General features: G+C 41.0%; 1 protein-coding gene across 1 annotated transcript in view; it reads right to left on the reverse strand.

Moving 5' to 3' along the window:
* ankrd28a (ankyrin repeat domain 28a) overlaps nucleotides 1-24,921 on the reverse strand; it is a 123,791-nt gene that overhangs the window by 37,116 nt on the left and 61,754 nt on the right. The window contains exons 8-14 of the mRNA XM_061983217.2: nucleotides 20,777-20,884; nucleotides 17,848-17,952; nucleotides 14,514-14,592; nucleotides 14,312-14,426; nucleotides 12,176-12,258; nucleotides 12,050-12,113; nucleotides 6,576-6,644 (exon numbers count right to left, since the gene is read on the reverse strand). Of these exons, the coding sequence (XP_061839201.1) occupies nucleotides 6,576-6,644; nucleotides 12,050-12,113; nucleotides 12,176-12,258; nucleotides 14,312-14,426; nucleotides 14,514-14,592; nucleotides 17,848-17,952; nucleotides 20,777-20,884 (623 nt within the window). The remainder of the gene's footprint in view (nucleotides 1-6,575; nucleotides 6,645-12,049; nucleotides 12,114-12,175; nucleotides 12,259-14,311; nucleotides 14,427-14,513; nucleotides 14,593-17,847; nucleotides 17,953-20,776; nucleotides 20,885-24,921) is intronic.

Raw genomic sequence — 24,921 nt, forward strand, 5'->3', positions numbered from 1 at the left:
TGTTTCTTTCTTTTTTTGGGGGGGTGGTATGGGTGGGATACAAACAAAATATATTTTGACATTTAGGGCAGACAACAGATATATGATGTATGTGATATGATGTAATGGATAGGAATGTCTGATGCTTGATGTCAATAAAAATAAAATGAAAAAAAATACATTTGATAAAATGTTTGGAAAAGCAACCGCCACATTGGTGAAATCCGCATACTGCCACAATACATTAATTTATCATAATTCTAATATTACAATTATAATTAAACATGGTGTCAGTTATCAAAACGACACCATACCTTTCAAATATTACAATTATAATTAAACATGGTGTCAGTTATCAAAACGACACCATACCTTTTGTGATGTGGCTTTTGTGAACAGATAGAACTTGAGACCTTGTTTTAATTCTGAATGTTAGAGGTCCCAGGGATCCAAAAGGGTCAAAAATTAAGTCATACATTAATATATTTTTACTTTCAACACTCAAATATCTATAGATCTACTTCAGATGTATCCTTTGCCATAAAGTTTTGTTTTACGCACCTTTTTCTCCCCCAAGAAACCCATTCTTTATGGCAAAACCACAAAATATGCTACATTTTGCCCTACTGTGCAATATTACCCTTCGAGTGCAATACATCCGACACTGATTGTTATTTATTACTCCGGTACTCTTGTTCTGTATATTGTACAGTATTTTGTATCTGTATAGTGTTTTGTATATTGTACAGGATTGCTTATTATTTTTATTGGATAGTAGTCTGTTTATTTCAATTCTTAGTTTTTTTCTTTATTACCTCTTGTGTAACTTAACTACTCTGCTGTTTTTAATCAGTTTGAGCAAGTGACTCTGCGGCAGTTACAAGAGTTAACTCATCATATGAAGCCCTCAGGTTCTCCCCATGATGCTGTCCCTCCTACCTTTTTTTAAAGAAGTGTTTTCTTGCATAGGGCAGCCTGTTCTTAATATTTTAAATAGCAGTCTGTTTTCTGGAGTAGTTCCTACCAGTTTTAAACACGCCGTGGTTCAACCGCTTTTAAAGAAACCTGGTCTGGATAGTTCAGTTTTAGCCCATTTTAGACCCAATTTCTAAGCTGCCTTTCCTCTCAAAGATTTTGGAGAAGATTGTTTTTACCCAGTCAAACACTTTTTTAGAGGACTGTGATGTTTTAGAAGTCTTTCAGTCTGGGTTTAAACCCCTCCATAGTACCGAGTCAGCTTTATTAAGGGTTTTTAATGACATCCTTCGAGCAACAGATTTAGGTGATCATGTGATTTTAGTTTTACTGGATCTAACAGCAGCATTTGATACGGTGGACCATAATATTTTAATTAGCCGCCTACAGCATCAAGTGAGCATCTGTGGTACTGCTTTGAGTTGGCTGAAGTCATATTTGACTAACAGGACCTTCTCTGTAAATGTTGCTGGATCTGAATCCTCCATTGCTCCCTTGACATGTGGGGTCCCACAAGGCTCAGTTTTGGGACCACTTCTCTTTTCTATTTATTTACTTCCCCTGGGCTCAATCCTAAGAAAGCATGATATTTCTTTTCATTGTTATGCCGATGACACACAAATGTATTTTCCGTTAAAGAGACATCATGCCTCTTCAATACAGCCATTACTTGCCTGTCTTGAGGATATCAAGGCCTGGATGTCCCTAAACTTCTTAAATTTTAATGAAAAGAAGACAGAAGTAATAGTGTTTGGACCTAGTGGTACCTGTGAGCTCGCCCCTGTTGACTTTGGCCCTTTGGCTTTGCACGTTAAGCCCATGGTCACCAACCTGGGCTTTCGTATTGACTGTGATTTTAAATTGGAGCGTCAGATTGGCACAGTGGTGAAAGCCAGCCTTTTTTTATTTACGTCAGCTGGCCAAGGTTAAAAACCTTCTTTCTAGGCAACAGTTAGAGACAGTAATCCATGCCTTTATCACATCTCGGCTGGATTACTGTAACTCTTTATATTTTGGAATTAGTCAGTCCTCCCTCTCACGTCTGCAGCTGCTCCAAAATGCAGCTGCCCGACTTTTAACTAACACAAGAAAAAGAGAGCACATTATTCCTGTTTTAGCCTCCCTCCACTGTGTCTTTTAGAGTACATTTCAAAATTATCTTACTCGTTTTTAAATCCTTACGTGGTCTTGCCCCACCGTACCTCTCTGAGCTGCTCCACCTCTATGCCCCCACCCGGTCCCTCAGGTCAGCTGATCAGCCGATCCTGGAGGTACCCAAAACAAAGCGCAAGCTCAGAGGGGACAGAGCTTGAGTGCCAACTCTCTCGTTTGAATCACACATTAAGAGTGTTACTAAAACGGCCTTCTTTCATCTCCGTAATATCGCTAAAATTCGTTCTATTTTATCCACTAGCGACGCTGAGATCATTATTCATGCGTTCGTTACGTCTCGTCTCGACTACTGTAACGTATTATTTTCGGGTCTCCCTATGTCTAGCATTAAAAAATTACAGTTGGTACAAAATGCGGCTGCTAGACTTTTGACAAGAACAAGAAAGTTTGATCATATTACGCCTATACTGGCTCACCTGCACTGGCTTCCTGTGCACTTAAGAAGTGACTTTAAGGTTTTACTACTTACGTATAAAATACTACACGGTCTAGCTCCGTCCTATCTTGTCGATTGCATTGTACCATATGTCCCGGCAAGAAATCTGCGTTCAAAGAACTCCGGCTTATTAGTGATTCCCAGAGCCCAAAAAAAGTCTGCGGGCTATAGAGCGTTTTCTATTGGGGCTCCAGTACTATGGAATGCCCTCCCGGTAACAATTAGAGATGCTACCTCAGTAGAAGCATTTAAGTCCCATCTTAAAACTCATTTGTATACTCTAGCCTTTAAATAGCCCCCCTGTTAGACCAGTTGATCTGCCGTTTCTTTTCTTTTCTCCTCTGCTCCCCTTTTCCTTGAGGGGGGGGGGGGGGGCACAGGTCCGGTGGCCATGGATGAAGTGCTGGCTGTCCAGAGTCGGGACCCGGGGTGGACCGCTCGCCTGTGCATCGGCTGGGAACATCTCTACGCTGCTGACCCGTCTCCGCTCGGGATGGTGTCCTGCTGGCCCCACTATGGACTGGACTCTTACTATTATGTTGGATCCACTATGGACTGGACTCTCACAATATTATGTCAGACCCACTCGACATCCATTGCTTTCGGTCTCCCCTAGAGGGGGGGGTTACCCACATATGCGGTCCTCTCCAAGGTTTCTCATAGTCATTCACATCGACGTCCCACTGGGGTGAGTTTTTCCTTGCCCGTATGTGGGCTTTGTACCGAGGATGTCGTTGTGGCTTGTGCAGCCCTTTGAGACACTTGTGATTTAGGGCTATATAAATAAACATTGATTGATTGATTGATTGAGCTTTCTCTGTTGCGGGTCCCAAACTCTGGAACGATCTCCCTCTCCATGTGAGACAGGCCCCTTCTTTGGCTATTTTCAAGACCCTTCTTAAAACCCATTTTTATTCACTGGCTTTTAACCCAGCATGAGACTTTGAACTGTTTTTAGCTTTTAACTTTTTGAACTGTTTTTAACTTTTAAACTGTTTTTTATCTAACAAACTGTTCTTAGGGTAATTTATATTTGCTTTTTAATTGTGTATTTTTATTTCTGTTTTAAATGTTATTTTTTAGTCTGTCCTTTGCCTTCATTTCTTTGTGGTGTACAGCCCTTTGTTTTTCAACTGTGCTTGTTTTTAAAGGGCTTTATAAATAAAGTTGATATGGTATGGTATTTATTTTTACCCCATATTTGTTTCCACTACCGCACCTTAAGTTGGAGTCCTTAATCTCGTTATATGAAAATGTAATGACAATAAAGTCCATTCTTCTTCTAAACATTCCCCAAAACAATTTTCAAAATGGATTATTTGACGTGAAGTAATTGGAGCCCTAAATAGGTAAATAATTGATTTTGATTCATTATTATTTTTTGAACAATGACGGAAAAAAAAAAAATCTGACTAAAAGGTCTCGGAGACCTGAAAGGCCCCCACTAACTCATAAAAGTGTTTAAAATACCGTTTTTTTCGGACTATAAGTCGCAGTTTTTTTTCATAGTTTGGCCGGAGGTGCGACCTATACTCAGGAGCGACTTAAGTGTGAAATGATGAACACATTAGCGTAAAATATCCAATAATATTATTGATCTCATTGACGTAAGAGACTAGACGTATAAGATTTCATGGGATTTAGCGATTAGGAGTGACAGATTGTTTGGTAAACGTATAGCATGTTCTATATGTTATAGTTATTTGAATGACTCTTACCATAATATGTTACGTTAACACAGGGCCGGCCCGTGGCATAGGCCGTATAGGCAAATGCTAAGGGCGCTGTCCATCAGGGGGCGCCACGCCAGTGCCACAAATGTTGGAGAAAAAAAAAAAAAAGTTTGTACTATTATTTCTAAATACAAAAAATAATCCCACGTTAATTAAAATGCGAAGTAAAGCCTATATAATAGAAACATTATTTGTTACAATATTACGCCCCCCCCCCCCCCCCCGCACGGTGCGCCCCCTCCCTTCCCGTATCATGACTCTTTTTGGACGTCACCACATCAAAAAATCAACACAAGATGTCAAAACGGCCAAAACTGTCAGGTGCCCAGGGAAGAAAAAAGAGAAAAGAAGAGGAGGAGAAACGAGAAAAAGACAGAGGTAGCAGGTAGGTAACGTTAGCCTACATGAAATTATTTGTCTGTTACAGAATGTGATAGTAACCTGGCTTTTTAGCATTAAGCTAATGTTACATGATTCGGCAATTGCTAATCTGTTTTAACGTCGGGTTAATATTGTGGAGGGGGCTAAATTGTTATGGAAAATAATAATGTAACGTTAGGTAATTACAGTACTCCCACCTTACATTCCTCAGGGACATTTGTATTAGATCTTTTAAGCAGGTGTTTTTTGTTTACATTGTTATTGCCTTCTGGTTAGCTAATGTTTGCCCTGCAGGTAATAGTCACTTTTCCACCCCTTTATATATTAGGTATAGTTGTAAGCCTAGTTGTTAAAGTGCACATCATTAATGTTAATTAAGCAATATGTATGTAAAAAATATTGTATTTCATATATTCATTTTTTATTTTTTGCATTCATTTATTTATTCATATTTTTTTTTATCTTGTTAACTATTCTGATTGTTAATTTGCTTTCTTTAAGTAAAAAAAAGGTCAAAGACAAAGCTATTCGGGTTCTTGTGAGTATATACACTTCACTGCCGATGTGGGGGGGCGCCACCTAAAATCTTGCCTAGGGCGCCAGATTGGTTAGGGCCGGGCCTGCGTTAACATACCAGTTGCTTATTTATGCCTCATATAATGTACACTTATTCAGCCTGAATCAGCACCTCCAAGTCCGAGTTCATGGTTCTCGCCCGGAAAAGGGTGGAGTGCCATCTCCGGGTTGGGGAGGAGATCTTGCCCCAAATGGAGGAGTTCAAGTACCGGTACCTCGGAGTCTTGTTCACGAGTGAGGGAAGAGTAGACCGTGAGATCGACAGGCGGATCGGTGCGGCGTCTTCAGTAATGCGGACGCTGTATCGATTCGTTGTGGTGAAGAAGGAGCTGAGCCGGAAGGCAACGCTCTCGATTTACCGGTCGATCTACGTTCCCATCCTCACCTATGGTCACGAGCTTTGGGTTATGACCGAAAGGACAAGATCACGGGTACAAGCGGCCCAAATGAGTTTGGGGCTCTCCCTTAGAGATAGGGTGAGAAGCTCTGTCATCCGGGGGGGAGCTCAAAGTAAAGCCGCTGCTCCTCCACATGGAGAGGAGCCAGATGAGGTGGTTCGGGCATCTGGTCAGGATGCCACCCGAGCGCCTCCCTCGGGAGGTGTTTAGGGCACGTCCGACCGGTAGGAGGCCACGGGGAAGACCCAGGACACGTTGGGAAGACTATGTCTCCCGGCTGGCCTGGGAACGCCTCGGGATCCCCTGGGAGGAGCTGGATGAAGTGGCTGGGGAGAGGGAAGTCCGGGCTTCCCTGCTTAGGCTGCTGCCCCCGCGACCCGACCTCGGATAAGCGGAAGAAGATGGATGATTGGATGGATTATTCAGCCTGTTCACTATTTTTTATTTATTTTAAATTGCCTTTCAAATGTCTATTCTTGGTGTTGGATTTCATCAAATACATTTCCCTAAAAAAATGCGACTTAATACTCCAGTGCGACTTATATATGTTTTTTTTCCTGCTTTATTATGCATTTTCGGCCTGTGCGCCTTATACTCCGAAAAATACAGGTAAGTCATATATTAATATACTGTACATTATTTTTTATTTTCAACGCTTAAATATCAATCAACTTCAGATCTATCCAATGATATGTTTTTATTATTTTGATTTGAAAGGAAATAACTGCCTGCATGGCAGCTTTGTGTTATTAATGTCAATATTGCAACATTCTTTTAACACTACACCTTTTATTCCACTTTTCATGTTTTTTGTAATAGTATTCTTAAGATGTGCCGCAGGCCGTTAAAAAAATTAGCTGTTTGAACACCCCTGGTCTTGTGCTTATGTTCTTTTCCGTCACAGTATACTGGCTGTTGGCTCACCTTCCAAAGTTGTCTTTGCTGTTAAAGTCAGCGCCTAAATTTAGCAGCAGATTCAAGCACTCCAGGTTCCTGCACATTGAGAGAATGTAATTAATCACACAAACACCGCGAGTAAGTGCGGGGAAATAAGGACACACCTATGGCGTCACATTAGTGCCAAAAATCCGAGTGCATAAAAACTGTTATCGCGCGCTGATTCTCCACTTCGTGCGCGCGCGCGGCACCCTTTTGCGCGCGCGTGGTGCCTTTTTGCGCGCGCGCGGTGCCTTTCTGTGCACGCGCGACGCCTTTCTGCGCGCGTGCGGTGCCTTTCTGCGTGCTCTTTGTGTACTCCTGGCCAGAGGTGGGTAGTAACACGCTACATTTACTCCGTTACATCTACTTGAGTAGCTTTTGGGATAAATTGTACTTCTAAGAGTAGTTTTAATGCAACATACTTTTACTTTTACTTAAGTATATTTATAGAGAAGGAACGCTACTTTTACTCCGCTACTTTTACTCCGCTACTTTTATCTACATTCAGCTCGCTACTCGCTACTAATTTTTATTGATCTGTTAATGCACGCTTTGTTTGTTTTGGTCTGTCAGACAGACCTTCAAAGTGCCTGCCTTACTGGTGACGTTTCACTTCGTTCCACCAATCAGATGCAGTCACTGGTGACGTTGGACCAATCAAACAGAGACAGGTGGTCACATGACCTGACTTAAACAAGTTGAAAAACTTATTGGGGTGTTACCATTTAGTGGTCAATTGTACGGAATATGTACTGTACTGTGCAATCTACTAATAAAAGTTCCAATCAATCAATCAAAAGTGTGAAGGAAAAAATATACTTTTTTTATTTCAACCGTACATCCCGTCAAAAGCCTCAAGACTGACCGCACATGAGGACGTTCCTGTCTTCACAATAAAAGTGCCGCTCCATCGCGCCTGCGCTTTCAAAACAAGAGTCTCCGAAAGCCAGCGCAAACAAGCTAGCAAGCTACGGAGTTTGACGCCAATATATTTCTTGTAAAGTGTATAAAAACGAATATGGAAGCTGGACAAATAAGATGCCAAAAACCAACCACTTTCATGTGGTATTAGACAGAAAGGAGGAACTTTTCTTCTCCTCCATTTGAAAACGTGGACGTTATCATCACTACTGTCTGATTCCAATCAATGCAAGTCATCAGAATCAGGTAATACACCAACTTATATTCTTGTCTTCATGAAAGAAAGGAATCTATATGTGTTAAACATGCATGTATATTCATTAAAACACCTTTAACATGTAAACAAAAACAGCAAAATAAATACATATAAATGATATACTGTATATATCAATGTATATGTATGTATATATATATATATGTATATATATATATATATATATGAGTGTGTATGTTACTCATCAGTTACTCAGTACTTGAGTAGTTTTTTCACAACATACTTTTTACTTTTACTCAAGTAAATATTTGGGTGACTACTCCTTACTTTTACTTGAGTAATAAATCTCTAAAGTAACAGTACTCTTACTTGAGTACAATTTCTGGCTACTCTACCCACCTCTGCTCCTGGCATCTCTCCTCGCGCTGTCATGTTTCTTTTTGGCACTTTGGGGGCGGGTATGCTTAGACGGCCCCTTCTTTTTGATTGGTCAGGCGAAAAATGCTGAAAAATGCTCAGAGCCAATCAGAAGTATAGCAGGGCGGGTCATCGTCAATATGTATCAAGATTTACGGAGGAAGAAGTGGATAAAAAAAATGTTGCGCGCTGATGAAGGTTATTTCATACCACATAAACACAATACAGGGTAATACAAAATGTGACCCAAATAAACAGAGGTGGGTAGAGTAGCCAGAAATTGTACTCAAGTAAGAGTACTGTTACTTTAGAGATTTATTACTCAAGTAAAAGTAAGGAGTAGTCACCCAAATATTTACTTGAGTAAAAGTAAAAAGTATGTTGTGAAAAAACTACTCAAGTACTGAGTAACTAATGAGTAACATACACACACATATCATATATATATAAAAATATATATATATATACACACACACACACACACACACACACACACACACACACACACACATACATATATATACATATATATATATATATACTGTATATATATACATACATTGATATATACAGTATATAGTTTATATTTATTTATTTTGCCATTTTTGTTTACATGTTAAAGGTGTTTTAATGAATATACATGCATGTTTAACACATATAGATTCCTTTCTTTCATGAAGACAAGAATATAAGTTGGTGTATTACCTGATTCTGATGACTTGCATTGATTGTAATCAGACAGTAGTGATGATAACATCCACGTTTTCAAATGGAGGAGAAAAAAAGTTCCTCCTTTCTGTCTAATACCACATGAAAGTGTTTGGTTTTTGGCATCTAATTTGTCCAGCTTCCATATTCGTTTTTATACACTTTACAAGAAATACATTGGCGGCAAACTCCGTAGCTTGCTAGCTTGTTTGCGCTGGCTTTCGGAGACTCTTATTTTGAAAGCGCAGGCGCCATGGAGCGGCACATTTATTGTGAAGACAGGAACTGTGCAGTCAGTCTTTAGGCTTTTGACGGGATGTACGGTTGAAATAAAAAAGGGTCTTTTTTCCTTCACACTTTTGATTGATTGATTGGAACTTTTATTAGTAGATTGCACAGTACAGTACATATTCCGTACAATTGACCACTAAATGGTAACACCCGAATACGTTTTTCAACTTGTTTAAGTCAGGTCATGTGACCACCTGGCTCTGTTTGATTGGTCCAACGTCACCAGTGACTGCATCTGATTGGTGGAACGGAGTGAACGTCACCAGTGACTGTATTTGTTGAAACACAGGCACTATGAAGGTCTGTCTGACAGACCAAAACAAACAAAGCGTGCATTAACAGATTGATAAAAATTAGTAGCGAGTAGCGAGCTGAATGTAGATAAAAGTAGCGGAGTAAAAGTAGCGTTTCTTCTCTATAAATATACTCAAGTAAAAGTAAAAGTATGTTGCATTAAAACTACTCTTAGAAGTACAATTTATCCCAAAAGTTACTCAAGTAGATGTAACGGAGTAAATGTAGCGCGTTACTACCCACCTCTGCAAATAAATAATAAGACAACAAACACCATAATCACATCTTTCAGCCAGAACTGGTCCACCAGCAATAACATACATTTTAAAATGTTAATAATAGCTTTTAATAATGTATTCTGAAACAGTTTAAAATAATCAGAGAACTGACTAACACTGACCCTACACAATAGAGATGCGCGGTTTGCGGGCACAACCGCGGAGTCTGCGGATTATCCGCGGATCGGGCGGATGAAATTAAAAAAAAATTAGATTTTATCCGCGGGTCGGGTCGGGCGGTTGAAAAAAAAAAATATAGATTTTAAATAGATTCAGGCGGGTGGCAGTTAAACCAATTCGGAAATATATATATATACCGTATTTTCCGCACTATTAGCCGCACCTAAAAACCACAAATTTACTCAAAAGCTGACAGTGCGGCTTATAACCCAGTGCGCTTTATATATGGATTAACAGCAGCTGATATTCCTGTGAACCGCACTGTGGATACAACGGGAGCACGTACGGTGAATATTCGCACTACAGGGAATGAGAAGTCATCCTTCACTGTGGTTCTAGCTTGCCATGCTAATGGCCAGAAACTTCCACCCATGGTGATATTCAAAAGGAAGACCTTGCCAAAAGAGACCTTTCCAGCCGGCGTCATCATAAAAGCTAACTCGAAGGGATGGATGAAGAAAAGATGAGCGAGTGGTTAAGGTAAGTTTACGCGAAGAGGCCGGGTGGCTTTTTTCACGCAGCTCCGTCCATGTTGATATACGACTCCATGCGCGCCCACATCACGCTGGTTTTTAATATATTATTAAAGTTTGACTGACCTATCTGACTGTTTTTTTGACATTCCTTTAGCGCAGTTAGATGCGGCTTACAACACGGGGCGGCTTATAGGTGGACAAAGTTTTGAAATATGCCGTTCATTGAAGGCGCGGCTTATAACCCAGGGCGCCTTATGGTGCGGAAAATACGGTAGTTAAATGTTGTTACCCACATACGAAAAACGAGCAGGCACCTGCAGCATATGCCACAACAGAAGAAAAAAAAAAGAAGAGATGGACACTTTTACGGAGCGGAGAAGGGACGCCTCGCCGGGGTCCGGGACCGAGGCCCCTTCCCCCGAGAGGGCCCCACCGGGAGCCGTAGCTGAGGCGATCCGCGAGAAGGGCCCGACACACGTCCAGGGTCACCACCGCGCCCACCGCACCGACACGCCGCCTCGTCCGCCTTCGCCGCGGCCGGCGTCACGCGCAGCAGGTAAGCAGCTTACCTGCCCGCCACCCCCGTGGCCGGGGGCTCGTAACAGGGGTCACTCCGCGCGCTCCGCCCGCGCATCTTACCTGCCCGCCACCCCTGTTGCCGGGGGCGCGTAACAGGGGTCACTCCGCGCGCAGTGCGCTCACGAAAGGGGTGGGGCTCACCCTGGTTGATATAGACAGCAGGACGGTGGCCATGGAAGTCGGAACCCGCTAAGGAGTGTGTAACAACCCACCTGCCGAATCAACTAGCCCTGAAAATGGATGGCGCTGGAGCGTCGGGCCCATACCCGGCCGTCGCCGGCAGCGAGATGCGCTAGGAGGTGCGCTCGGCGCGGCTCCCATATGATTGCGCACTGGTGTGCGTCTGGGCCGTGACAGCGTGGCACGCGAATGTCTGTGCTGCATTGGATCAGTCTGCTTTCTTTAACAGGCAAAAGCTTTATAACCTCACTAATGCCTTGCATCGTCTATATTAGATATATAACAACGGGCGGGTGCGGTGTTGGTTAAATGTTAATTCGGGTAGATGGCGGATGGTTGACGACTTTCTGATGCGGTTGCGGATGAAATAATTGCCTATCCGCGCATCTCTACTACACAACTATGTTGCACAATTAAGCCTTTTTTTTTTTTAAAGCGAAAGAGGTAATTTCAACAGGTACAGCATCCTATGTCATATCTACATGTAATAAGATTTGTAACAAGGCAAACCGTTTGTAAATTGGTCGAAAATCGAGCAAGTTATGGTAATTTAATTAGTACATGTACCATTGACATCAATGTAATGATTGAGGCTAGATGTCCGAGGTAAGATGGCTACAACGTTGCTACACTGGAGAATGATTGGTCATATGAAAAATGCTCACAGCCAATCAGAAAGGAGGGGCCGTCTAAGCATACCCGCCCCCAAAGTGCCAAAAAGAAACATGAGAGCGCGAGGAGAGATGCCAGGAGTACACAGAGCGCGCAGAAAGGCGCCGCGCGCGCACAGAAAGGCACCGCGCGCTCACAGAAAGGCACCACGCGCGTGCAAAAGGGTGTCGCGCACGGAGTGGAGAATCAGCGAGCGATAACAGTTTTTATGCGCTCGGATTTTTGGCACTAATGTGACGCCATACACACCCTCCGGCTGCGGCCGCGTGCAGACAAGTCCTTCCGTAGTCGTCGGCGGCGTCAATGTCGAACCCTGAAAGAGATATGCAAACGCCAATGTAACGTGACGTCAAGGAGGTGCCGACATTAATGTACCTGAGGACAGCAGCTTCCTGCAGCAATCAGGGAAGCCGGCGAGGGCTGCTAGGTGTAGCGGCAACATCCCATGAACGCCTCTCCTAGAGCGATAAAAAGACAAGTTATTACAAGACAGTGAGGTTATGCACATTAGGTTTTTTTTATATTTATATTATATTATATTATATTATTATATATTATATATTATTATATATTATATATTATTATATATATTATATATATATTATATAATATATTATATTACATTATATTTATATTATTTATATTATATATTTATATTTATTTTTATATTTTGTTTTTTTTGTATTTAGATGTGTGTGAAGCCTTCAATCGGTTCCTGCTTTTTTTACACAAGACTTTTGCGACTCTTCTGCCGTGTAAGACCTGTCTGTCTGTACAGCGATTTGAAAAAATGTGTTTGTAACTTTGATTGATTGATTGAAACTTTTATAAGTAGATTGCACAGTGAAGTACATATTCCGTACAATTGACCACTAAATGGTAACACCCCAATAAGTTTTTCAACTTTTTTTTAAGTCGGGGTCCACGTTAATCAATTCGTGGTAATTTCCCCTTGACTTTCCTTATACTCACCACTAGTCAGCACCTTGCAGCCATTCACACCATTCACATACCTGCCAACTTTTGAAATCAGAAAAACCTAGTAGCCAGGGTCCAGGGGCCGCAGGCCCCGGTAGGTCCAGGACAAAGTCCTGGTGGGGGGTTCAGGTTCGCCCCCCCGACGCAAAATGATTATTAGCATTCAGACAGGTTAAAATGTTGCTAAAACCATCACTTTTCTATCAGTCACAGTGACTTTTCAAAACAAAAATATTACAGCAAAAATCATATGGGTTGATTGACATGTTTATTCTGTAAGCTAACTTCAATAGTTTGAAATTATTTTGACAGTTAATGCCAGTTATCCTGTCAACCTTTCACAAGACTTCAATTTGTTCATTGAAAGTATAAACAGTATAAACACTTTTTACAGTAAACAAATGGTAAAACAGTACTAAACAATTCCATTGGTGTCATTATTAACTTTCTGTCCAAGCTTGTATAATCTACTGCCTTGTTCAATTGTAAAAAATATTCTGTGCCTAAAATTCACATTTCTATCACAATTATCATACTGTAAACATGGTAAGCTAACTTCATTAAAATTAATAGTCCTGTCAATAGCATGGAATTACAATTCAAATGTAGTTTTTTTTGTAAGCCTTTCAAAAGAATTCAAAATATGAAAAATTCATGAAAATTAATTGAAGCCATCAGACACTTGAAAAGTGGCACATCACATCTCTAATGTAATCATTTGAACTTTTCAACAGAAATAGCACTGCAAAAATATTAAGGACATACTTCTGTATTTTGGTAGTTATGCTGTCAACATTTAACAAGATTTCTTCAACTTGGACTTGAAAGCATAAATAGTATAAACACTTTTAACAGTATGTCGTGCTGTGAAATACAGCCGACAGGATTGCGCACCAAACACGAAGCAAGGCCAAAGCGCATGCGGTGCAGGAGAACAAAGGACTTCTTTCATTTAAGGTTTGTGATGAACCATCAAACTCATTCGTTAAAAGGACTCTATAGTAATATAAAGCGAATTTTTCTGGACATTATCATGCAAGAAAAGTTTATTTTTGGGACCGCGATCACCGCGTAATGATTTTTAAAGGTTGCATTACAAACATTTAACTGTCCCATGTGATCAGCCAGTGCGATTGGAAATCCATGCTCAATTATTGCCTCCGTAAATAAAACTTCGGCATTTATCACATCCAAAGAATCTGTTTGGGCGACGAAAAACGTTGAAAGTTTTCCACTTGTATCGCTAGCAACGGCATTAGACTTGTGTTTTTTTGTCCCAACGTGGTCTTTTACATAACTAATTCCTCCGTGTCCGATCGAAAAATCTTGTCTGCACAAGGTGCAATTCGCGTAGTTTTCACCTTTTTTTTTAATTAATGAAAAACCGTATTTTTTTATCACTGCAACCGTAACTCGGAATAGGTTGATGAAAACCGTACGAATTACGGGAAAACCGGAGTAGTTGGCAGGTATGATAATTCCATACGACAATCTTATTAATACACACAAGTATATTAAAGGTCATATACTGACTTGGCAACGCTGGCTCTGTGTTTGACAAGCGCTGTGATGATGAGCTCATGGCCGTAGCGCGCGGCGATGTGAAGAGCAGTGTTTCTGTCCTTGTCCACACAATCAATTTCAGCTCCTGCGACACACACACATATAATATACTGAATATAATGCATACTGGCTATTCCCCATGAAAACACCCAATTAACAATCTGTGCCTTACTGTTTTGAATGAGGGCCTGAGAGCAGGAGAACCTGCCGTGAGTAGCTGCCATATGGAGGGGAGTCTTCCCATCTTTACTCTGTACAAATGGACAATAGATTTTGTGCGATTAGATACATCAAAGTGCGTCACGGCATGAGGAGGTTCAATAACTGCTGAAGTCTTGTGGGAAAATGGAGCTAGCCGTGATTATCACCCACACATATTCCACGAGCAGCCTGCAGCCTTAGGGGGCCCCTTCGCCTCCCCCATCATGCCCCATATGCTTGTGCATCTTGAGGCTCCATTTGTCCTCATATCCCTTTCCATCAGCACTACCATAGCTATTGACAAGTCGCATGCAGGCGTGCTTATACAACACACGCTCCATGCTATTTCATCAAAGTGTGTGTGGGTGTGTATTTGCCAGTAATATTTACTTGTATGAGTCTGTCAGTGTCTGTGCTAAACCATACTTGCCAACCTTGAGACCTCCGATTTCGGGAGGTGGGGGGCGTGGACGGGGGTGGGGCGGGGGCGTGGTCGGGGGCGTGGTTAAGATATATATATATAGGAAATACTTAACTTTCAGTGAATTCTAGCTATATATATATATATATATATATATATATATATATATATATATATATATATATATATATATATATATATATATATATATATATGCATAAATAAATAAAAGAAATACTTGAATTTCAGTGTTCATTTACTTACACATATACACACACATAACACTCATCTACTCATTGTTGAGCAGGGCCGGCCCGTGGCATAGGCCGTATAGGCAAATACTAAGGGCGCCGTCCATCAGGGGGCGCCACGCCAGTGCCACAAATTTTGGAGAAAAAAAAATAAAAAATTAAAAACTTGGTACTATTATTTCTAAATACAAAAAATAATCCCACGTTAATTAAAATGCAAAGTAAAGCCTATTTAATAGAAATATTATTTGTTACAACATTACGCCCCCCCCCGCACGGTGCGCCCCCTCCCTTCCCGTATCATGACTCTTTTTGGACGTCACCACATCAAAAAATCAACACAAGATGTCAAAACGGCCAAAACTGTCAGGTGCCCAGGGAAGAAAAAAGAGAAAAGAAGAGGAGAAGAAACGAGAAAAGACAGAGGTAGCAGGTAGGTAACGTTAGCCTACATGAAATTATTTGTCTGTTACAGAATGTGATAGTAACCTGGCTTTTTAGCATTAAGCTAATGTTACATGATTCGGCAATTGCTAATCAATAAATAGCTAGTTCTGTTTTAACGTCGGGTTAATATTGTGGAGGGGGCTAAATTGTTATGGAAAATAATAATGTAACGTTAGGTAATTACAGTACTCCCACCTTACATTCCTCAGGGACATTTGTATTAGATCTTTTAAGCAGGTGTTTTTTGTTTACATTGTTATTGCCTTCTGGTTAGCTAATGTTTGCCCTGCAGGTATACTTGCCAACCTTGAGACCTCCGATTTCGGGAGGTGGGGTGGGGGGTCGGGGTTGGGGTGGGGCGTGGTTGGGGTCGGGGCGTGGTTAAGAGGGGAGGAGTATATTGACAGCTAGAATTCACGATTCTACATCCTGAAAATATGCAAACAAAATTGTGTTTAGATAATTGATACTTCAAACTTGCATGAATAAATCGTAAGGAATTTAACATAACTTGGCTTCTGAGAGCTTCAAAATGTAATGAATAAAATGCTAAAGTTGTTGATAAACAAGCAATTATTTTAATAATTAAATATTGTCATTTTAAATGAATTATTATGATCATTTAAAATTAATTATTTCAAAATGTTTATTTTAATGTATAATTCTATGGCTGGATGTAATAAGGAGTCAGAAAAAATACAAATAAAAATACAATTAATTTTGATGTTTTTAGCAAAATATAGTAAAAATGTATTTAGTTTTTTTTTTTTTTTAAATTAATAGATATATTTATTTTTAGGTAAGATAAACATAATAATACCATTCATCTCTAGTCTGGATGATTTAGTTCTTGTCACCCTGTTGTCCTCCCGTCGTGAAAAAAGGCTGTCCTCACTCAGGTCCGCATGGAGCTGGAGGGGGCGTGGCCTCCAGCTCCGGCTGAAAATCGGGAGATTTTCGGGAGAATATTTGTCCCGGGAGGTTTTCGGGAAAGGCGCTGAATTTCGGGAGTCTCCCGGAAAATTCGGGAGGGTTGGCAAGTATGCCTGCAGGTAATAGTCACTTTTCCACCCCTTTATATATTAGGTATAGTTGTAAGTAAAAAAAAAAGGTCAAAGACAAAGCTATTCGGTTTCTTGTGAGTATATACACTTCACTGCCGATGTGGGGGGGGGGGGGGGGGGGGGGGGGCCCACCTAAAATCTTGCCTAGGGCGCCAGATTGGTTAGGGCCGGGCCTGTTGTTGAGTAAGGGTTGAATTGTCCATCCTTGTTCTTTTCTCTGTCACTATTTCAGAACACACACATTATACAAATATACATTATAAAATCAATAAGAAAACGGGAGCTCTAATTTGGGAGTCTGAATTAGGATCAGAAGTTCCTATATAAACATTGCGCACTCACGTCGCCTTTTTGTATCGATTACTGCAGCTGTGCACTTGGATTCATTCACAAATACAAACTACAACTCACAAACACTTTAGAGTTAGGCTCCACCATCAGAATGTGTACTTAAACTTATAAAGATCACATGGATATTATTCAGTGAGTTGATTCACCAAAACTAACCTGTTATACAGGAAGGAAAAAGCACACAGGACGTTTCAATTGTTCACAGACTGGTCGCGCTCATCAGAATGACAAGACACTTCCGGTCTGCAGGTGATAGCATTCAATTGGGAAGAAACGCCCTACTGCCCCCTACTGACCAATGTGAATACTGATAAATGTGTAATGACAGCTCCAAAAACGAATTCAAACCACAAAATAAAATAAATAAATCAACACAAAAATGTGACACATTATGGGTGGGTCACATATGCATGTACAGTAGATGGCAGTATTGTCCTGTTTAAAAGTGTCACAACATTGCTGTTTACGGCAGACGAACTGCTTTACGGTCGACGGAAACTTGACTGCTGTTGTTGTGTGTTGTTACCGCGCTTGTAGGACGTTAATGAAACTGCCTAACAATAAACCCACATAAGAAACCAAGAACTCGCCCTCGATCATTAACTGATTATATTGTGGGAAAGCGGACGTGTGAACAGGCTGTCAACACGTCACTCAGGTCCGCCTGAATTTCGGGAGAAAATTTGTCCCGGGAGGTTTTCGGGAGAGGCGCTGAATTTCGGGAGTCTCCCGGAAAATCCGGGAGGGTTGGCAAGTATGTGCTAAACCCACCCGCAGGTTGATGTGTGCTCCATGGGCCAACAGTAGCTCTTGGCACAGCGCCCCCTGGCGTGAGGAGGAGGCAAAGTGAAGGGCAGAAAACCCCCTCTCGTTGACCTACGGGAAAGTAAATCATACGGTTCAATGAGACATATTTCGTTTTATAGTGGTACCTCAACGTACAAGTTTTTTTTTTTTAGACAAGTGCTGTCTATCAACAAAATGTGAAGGGAAGTGCTGAAAATAAAAAATGGACAATATTCATTGAATTAATGAAATAAATAATCAAAACATGATAGGGGTAGGTGCATGTGCCTCACAATACGAAGGTCCTGAGTAGTCCTGAGTTCAATCCCGGGCTCGGGATCTTTCTGTGAGGAGTTTGCATGTTCTCCCCGTGGGGATAGGCCCCTCCCACCTCCAAAGACATGCACCTGGGGATAGGCCCCTCCCACCTCCAAAGACATGCACCTGGGGATAGGTTGATTGGCAACACTTAATGGTCCCTCGTGTGTGAATGTGAGTGTGAAAGTTGTCGGTCTATCTGTGTTGGCCGTGCGATTAGGTGGCGACTTGTCCAGGGTGTACCCTGCCTTCCGCCCGAACGCAGCTGCGATAGGCTCCGGCACCCCCCGCGACCACAAAAGGGACAAGCGGTACAAATGGATGGATGACCGTTCGAGCGCATCACTTGCCAGTCTGCACATTAGTGAAATAAAATGAGTCGATAACACCAGCAAAGGATGTTAAAATAACATCTACACAGCAGACATTTATCCATGACAATATCATACCTGCCAACTTTTGAAATCAGAAAAACCTAGTAGCCAGGGTCCAAGGGCCGCAGGCCCCGGTAGGTCCAGGACAAAGTCCTGGTGGAGGGTTCAGGGCTTCGCCCCCCGACGCAAAATGATTATTAGCATTCAGACAGGTTAAAATGTTGCTAAAACCATCACTTTTCTATCAGTCACAGTGACTTTCCAAAACAAAAATCATATGGGTTGATTGACATGTTTATTCTGTAAGCTAACTTCAATAGTTTGAAATTATTTTGACAGTTAATGCCAGTTATCCTGTCAACCTTTCACAAGACTTCAATTTGTTCATTGAAAGTATAAACAGTATAAACACTTTTTACAGTAAACAAATGGTAAAACAGTACTAAACAATTCCATTAAAAAAAAATTTGGTGTCATTATTAACTTTCTGTCCAAGCTTGTATAATCTACTGCCTTGTTCAATTGTAAAAAATATTCTGTGCCTAAAATTCACATTTCTATCACAATTATCATACTGTAAACATGGTAAGCTAACTTCATTAAAATTAATAGTCCTGTCAATAGCATGGAATTACAATTCAAATGTAGTTTTTTTGTAAGCCTTTCAAAAGAATTCAAAATATGAAAAATTCATGAAAATGAATTGAAGCCATCAGACACTTGAAAAGTGGCACATCACATCTCTAATGTAATCATTTGAACTTTTCAACAGAAATAGCACTGCAAAAATATTAAGGACATACTTCTGTATTTTGGTAGTTATGCTGTCAACATTTAACAAGATTTCTTCAACTTGGACTTGAAAGCATAAATAGTATAAACACTTTTAACAGTATGTCGTGCTGTGAAATACAGCCGACAGGATTGCGCACCAAACACGAAGCATGGCCAAAGCGCATATGCATGGTGCAGGAGAACAAAGGACTTCTTTCATTTAAGGTTTGTGATAAACCATCAAACTCATTCGTTAAAAGGACTCTATAGTAATATAAAGCAAATTTTTCTGGACATTATCATGCAAGAAAAGTTTATTTTTGGAACCGCGATCACCGCGTAATGATTTTTAAAGGTTGCATTACAAACATTTAACTGTCCCATGTGATCAGCCAGTGCGATTGGAAATCCATGCTCAATTATTGCCTCCGTAAATAAAACTTCGGCATTTATCACATCCAAAGAATCTGTTTGGGTGACGAAAAACGTTGAAAGTTTTCCACTTGTATCGCTAGCAACGGCATTAGTCTTGTGTTTTTTTGTCCCAACGTGGTCTTTTACATCGCTAATTCCTCCGTGTCCGATCGAAAAATCTTGTCAGCACAAGGTGCAATTCGCGTAGTTTTCACCCTTTTTTTTTTTTTAAATTAATGAAAAAACGTATTTTTTATCACTGCAACCGTAACCCGGAATAGGTTGATGAAAACCGTACGAATTACGGGAAAACCGGAGTAGTTGGCAGGTATGCAATATGGAACAGCTGCTGATCGTGTGTTTGATGTCGAAGCAGCTTGAAAGAGATACTGTAGAAGTGGAACATCGATTCACGAAAACCCTCTATTTGCGAACTTTTAGTTAGTAAGTTTAAGAGGATTTTACTTTTTTCCATCCATCCATCCATTTTCTACCGCTTATTCCCTTTGGGGTCGCGGGGGGCGCTGAAGCCTATCTCAGCTACAATCGGGCGGAAGGCGGGGTACACCCTGGACAAGTCGCCACCTCATCGCAGGGCCAACACAGATAGACAGACAACATTCACACTCACATCCACACACTAGGGCCAATTTAGTGTTGCCAATCAACCTATCCCCAGGTGCATGTCTTTGGCAGTGGGAGGAAGCCGGAGTACCCGGAGGGAACCCACGCAGTCACGGGGAGAACATGCAAACTCCACACAGAAAGATACCGAGCCCGGGATTGAACCCAAGACTACTCAGGACCTTCGTATTGTGAGGCAGATGCACTAACCCCTCTGCCACCGTTTTACTTTTTTATTTAAATTATTGTAGCAACATGGTTGTTAACATTTTTTAAATTGATTGCAAGTCATTTCAATGGCCGACGTTGACTTGAGATACAAGTGTGTTGAGTTAAGAGCTCCGCCACAGAACCAATTAGGCTTGTAAGTTGAGGTACTAGGATTTTTAAACACAGACGTTTGACCGTACCTGGTTGACGCGGGCCCCGGTCTTGATGAGCTCACTGACCACCACGTCCTGCCCGTTGTAACACGCCAAATGGAGTGGGGTGTTGCCGAAGGCATTCACCTCGTTCACCTGAGCGGAGCAACATGTTATAATATCACATTAAACCTTCATCTCAGGGCTTTCAATCGATCGCGGCTGCACTTTTTGGTTTGTCTTGGAAGACGTTTAGCCTCTCATCCGGTCAGACTTCATCTGATCAATCAGACTACATCTGACCAATCTAAGTCGAACTGATGAAGCCTACCGTATTTTTCGGACTATAAGACGCACTTAAAATCCTTTCATTTTCTCAAAACTCGACAGTGCGCCTTATAACCCGGTGCGCCTAATGTACGGAATAACTCTGGTTGTGCTTACCGACCTCAAAGCTATTTTCTTTGGTACATGGTGAAATGATAAGTGTGACCAGTAGATGGCAGTCACACACTGCAATATGACTCAAGTAAACAACACCAAAATTGTACATGTTCCATTAAAAGTATAGGACATTACACACGGCGCTCAAAAATCCATCAAAATGTTTTAGTAGGACTTTGGTAAGCTATGAAGTCACACCGCTTGATGGATTGTACTGTGCTTCAACATAGGAGTATTATTATGGTGTGTGTACCAGAGGTGTGGACTCGAGTCACATGACTTGGACTCGAGTCAGACTCGAGTCATGAATTAGATGACTTTAGACTCGACTTGACAAAATGTAAAAAGACTTGCAACTCGACTTAGACTTTAACATCAATGACTTGTGACTTCACTTGGACTTGAGCCTTTTGAATTGACATGACTTGACATGACTTGCTACTTTCCCCAAAACCCAAAGATGAAAAAGTTATTCGGGAGCGCTCCGTATTTTTCATTGTGTACTTGTCTATCAGCGTTGCGTGTGTCAGCTGGTGTGCTCTCAGTACAACAGCCAATCAAATTAGATCTACTTTGTTTTCATCACACAGCATTCATCCAATCAAATTGCAGGACAACCAACGAAGAAGACATGTCCAAACCACACGCCAGTGAACAAAAAATGATACCTAAAATAATTTTGCTTGGGTATAAAAATTACGAGGTGGTCAACACAAAACGGTTTGCAGTATGCAACACATGCGGTTCCAAAATGACTGATGGAGAGGCAACAACTTCCAACTTCGTCCGGCATTTGAAGTTGCACAAAGAACGGTAAGTTTTGAATGTAGGATAACATTTATTGGCTAAGTAACGTGACTTTTATTTGCTGTGTAGTTAAATCAGTGAGGCTGTAAACTCACTGCTAACGTTATAACGTTATTGCAAACACGGGAATCTGTTGCAGTTCACTACCTTATTCATACTTTTTGTTCAGTGATTTTTTTTAAGCAGGGTTACGTTAGTCAATATATCACACGTAACGTTAGACGGCGGTCAGCAGCACCGCGTATTTTAGCCACCTAAAAAAAGACAAAAATAGTAAAATAAAGGTCAGTTAAAATGTATACTATATTATGAATATGTGTACCGTTTTAGCTAGCTTTCTGACATACTGTTGGTTGTTTACCTCAGTGGTCCCCAACCACCGGGCCGCGGCCCGGTACTGGTCCGTGGATCGATTGGTATCGGGCCGCACAAGAATTTTTTTTTTTTTCTTTTTTTAATTAAATCAACATAAAAAACACAAGATACACTTACAAGTAGTGCACCAACCCAAAACAACTCTCTCCCCCTTTTGTTCTGGGCATTGAACATGAAGACTCTTCCTTCACTGTTCCGAGTGGCCATGAGAGTCTTGGCAGTGCCTGCCTCCAGTGCTCCAGTGGAGCGAGTTTTCAGCCATGGTGGCATCATACTACGCCCCCATCGTGCACAAATGACTGACAGACTCTTGGCTAATTTGGTCTTTTGCAAATGCAATGCAGCATAGGGCCCTGACATATAAAAAGTACAACTTTTTTGTTATGTTCACGTATATGTCATGTTTTTTCAATGTTAACACTTTTGTACAAATAAGTACATTTGCACTTTATTTTTCAATGTGTTTGTTCTGTAAAGGAATGAGTTAATGTTTAAAATGACTGGTTAATAGTGCTATTATAAAGTGCAATGTCAGCACAATTTTCTTTCCTGCAATTTAAAATGCACTTGTTTTAATAAATAAATACAGCGTTTGAAAAGCATACACAATCTGTGTTAATATATTAGTCTGTGGTTAAAAGGACTTGAAAGGACTCGAAACTCAAAATGCAGGACTTAGGACTTGACTTGAGACTTTCCAGTCTTGACTTTGGACTTGACTCGGGGCTTGCCTGTCTTGACTCGGGACTTGACTCGGACTTGAGGGCAAAGACTTGAGACTTACTTGTGACTTGCAAAACAATGACTTGGTCCCACCTCTGGTATGTACAAGGTAAGACATTATCTGGTGTTTTGTTTCGCAATATTATGCAAAAGCAACTTTTCTTACCTTCTGGTACCTGCTGATCTGTATTTGGGATCTGCACAAGTCCTAAAAATGTGCGCGAGTCGCCTTTGTAGTCTGTGACGACCCCGTAGTCGATAAGCTTCTTCTTGTTATGTGACATTCATCCTCCTCTGTTGCCATTTCTAATATAAAGTAGTGTAAAGTTCTTACTTTTATCTGTCAGTAAACTCGCCATGAAAGCACTAAAACAAACCGGTGTAGTGAGTTTAATTATTCATCCAAGGAACTTTAGTAATTAGAGGGTTCCGGTCAGACGTTTTTTTTCACGTTGTTGTTGCACTAGTGAGCCACGGATGAGGAGATGCTGCTCCGTTATTGATTGAAGTAAATTCTGAATGTCATTAAAACAGTTAGCGCCATCTTTTGACTCTTCTTCCACTCCCGTCCTTGCACGCTACACCGCTACAACAGAGATGACGGGGAGAAGACGCTGTCGAAGGTGAGCCACGTAAATAAGACCGCCCACAAAACGGCGCATCCTAAAGAGACTGTCAGAAAGCGACTTGAAGAAAAAATGTGACCAAGACACAGGAAATGGTTTTGGATCCGAGGAAAGTGACTGACCATGAGCCAGTGGTCATCAAAAATCAGGAAATCACCCAGGTATCCTCATATAAATATTTAGGGGTTCATATTGATAATCTTCTCTGCTGGAAGACACATATTGACAAACTGTGCAATAGACTGCAACAGAGGCTATATTTTTTGCGAAGATTAAGATTGTACGGCGTAAGCAGCCACATCATGATGATTTTCTACCGTGCATTGTAGAGAGCATCATTAGATACGGGATCACCTCATGGTTTGGCAACCTAACCGTTAAGCTAAAAAGCAAACTGGCCAGCATGCATAAAACGGCAATGAAAATCGTAGGGAGGAAAGAATATGAGCCTATACAGAGCATCTATGAGCAGGCAGTTAGGAAAAAAGCTAAGAAAATTATTTCCAACTCACAACATCCACTCTTTCCTGAATATGGAACCCTGCCATCAGGGAGAAGACTCCGGGTCCCACTATGCAAATTTAACCGCCTTAAATTATCATTTGTCCCAGCCTCCATTAAGCTGACCAACAATGTGCAATAGAATTTTAATACATAGGTTAGCACTTTTTTAGCACATAGCACTTTAGCACATAGCACTTTAGAACTAAGCACTTTAGCACACAGCACTTTATCCATGAGCTCTAGTGCAATGCACATTGGTACTTTATCTTTATCTCCATACTGTAGATTTTATGCCTACATCAAAGTGCCACCTATGTCTATCAAGCTCCATGTTCTGATGTTTAAATGTTAGTTGTATGGTTGTGTCTGTGCTTGTGTTTTTGTTCTGTTGTTTTTGGGTATGTTAAGAAAGCAATGATGCACTGTGCCCAAGACAAATTTCCCCGCGGGGACAATAAAGTTGAACCTTGAACCTTGAACCTTGAAGATGATGTGTAAAACATCATCTATGCAACATTTTGACCAAAGAACCATCATTACATGTTATGTAGACCACAAGGAAGTCTTTTACACTTAGAAAAAAAATAATAATAATAATATGACCCCTTTAATGCGCCCTATAATCCGGTGCACCTTTTATATGAAAATAGACCTGACTAGACCCGCTCGTCGGCAGCACGCCTTATAATCCGGTGCGCCCTATGGTCCGGAAAA

This window comes from Nerophis lumbriciformis, linkage group LG21 (genome assembly GCF_033978685.3).
Source record: "Nerophis lumbriciformis linkage group LG21, RoL_Nlum_v2.1, whole genome shotgun sequence".
NCBI classification, from domain to species: Eukaryota; Metazoa; Chordata; class Actinopteri; order Syngnathiformes; family Syngnathidae; genus Nerophis; species Nerophis lumbriciformis.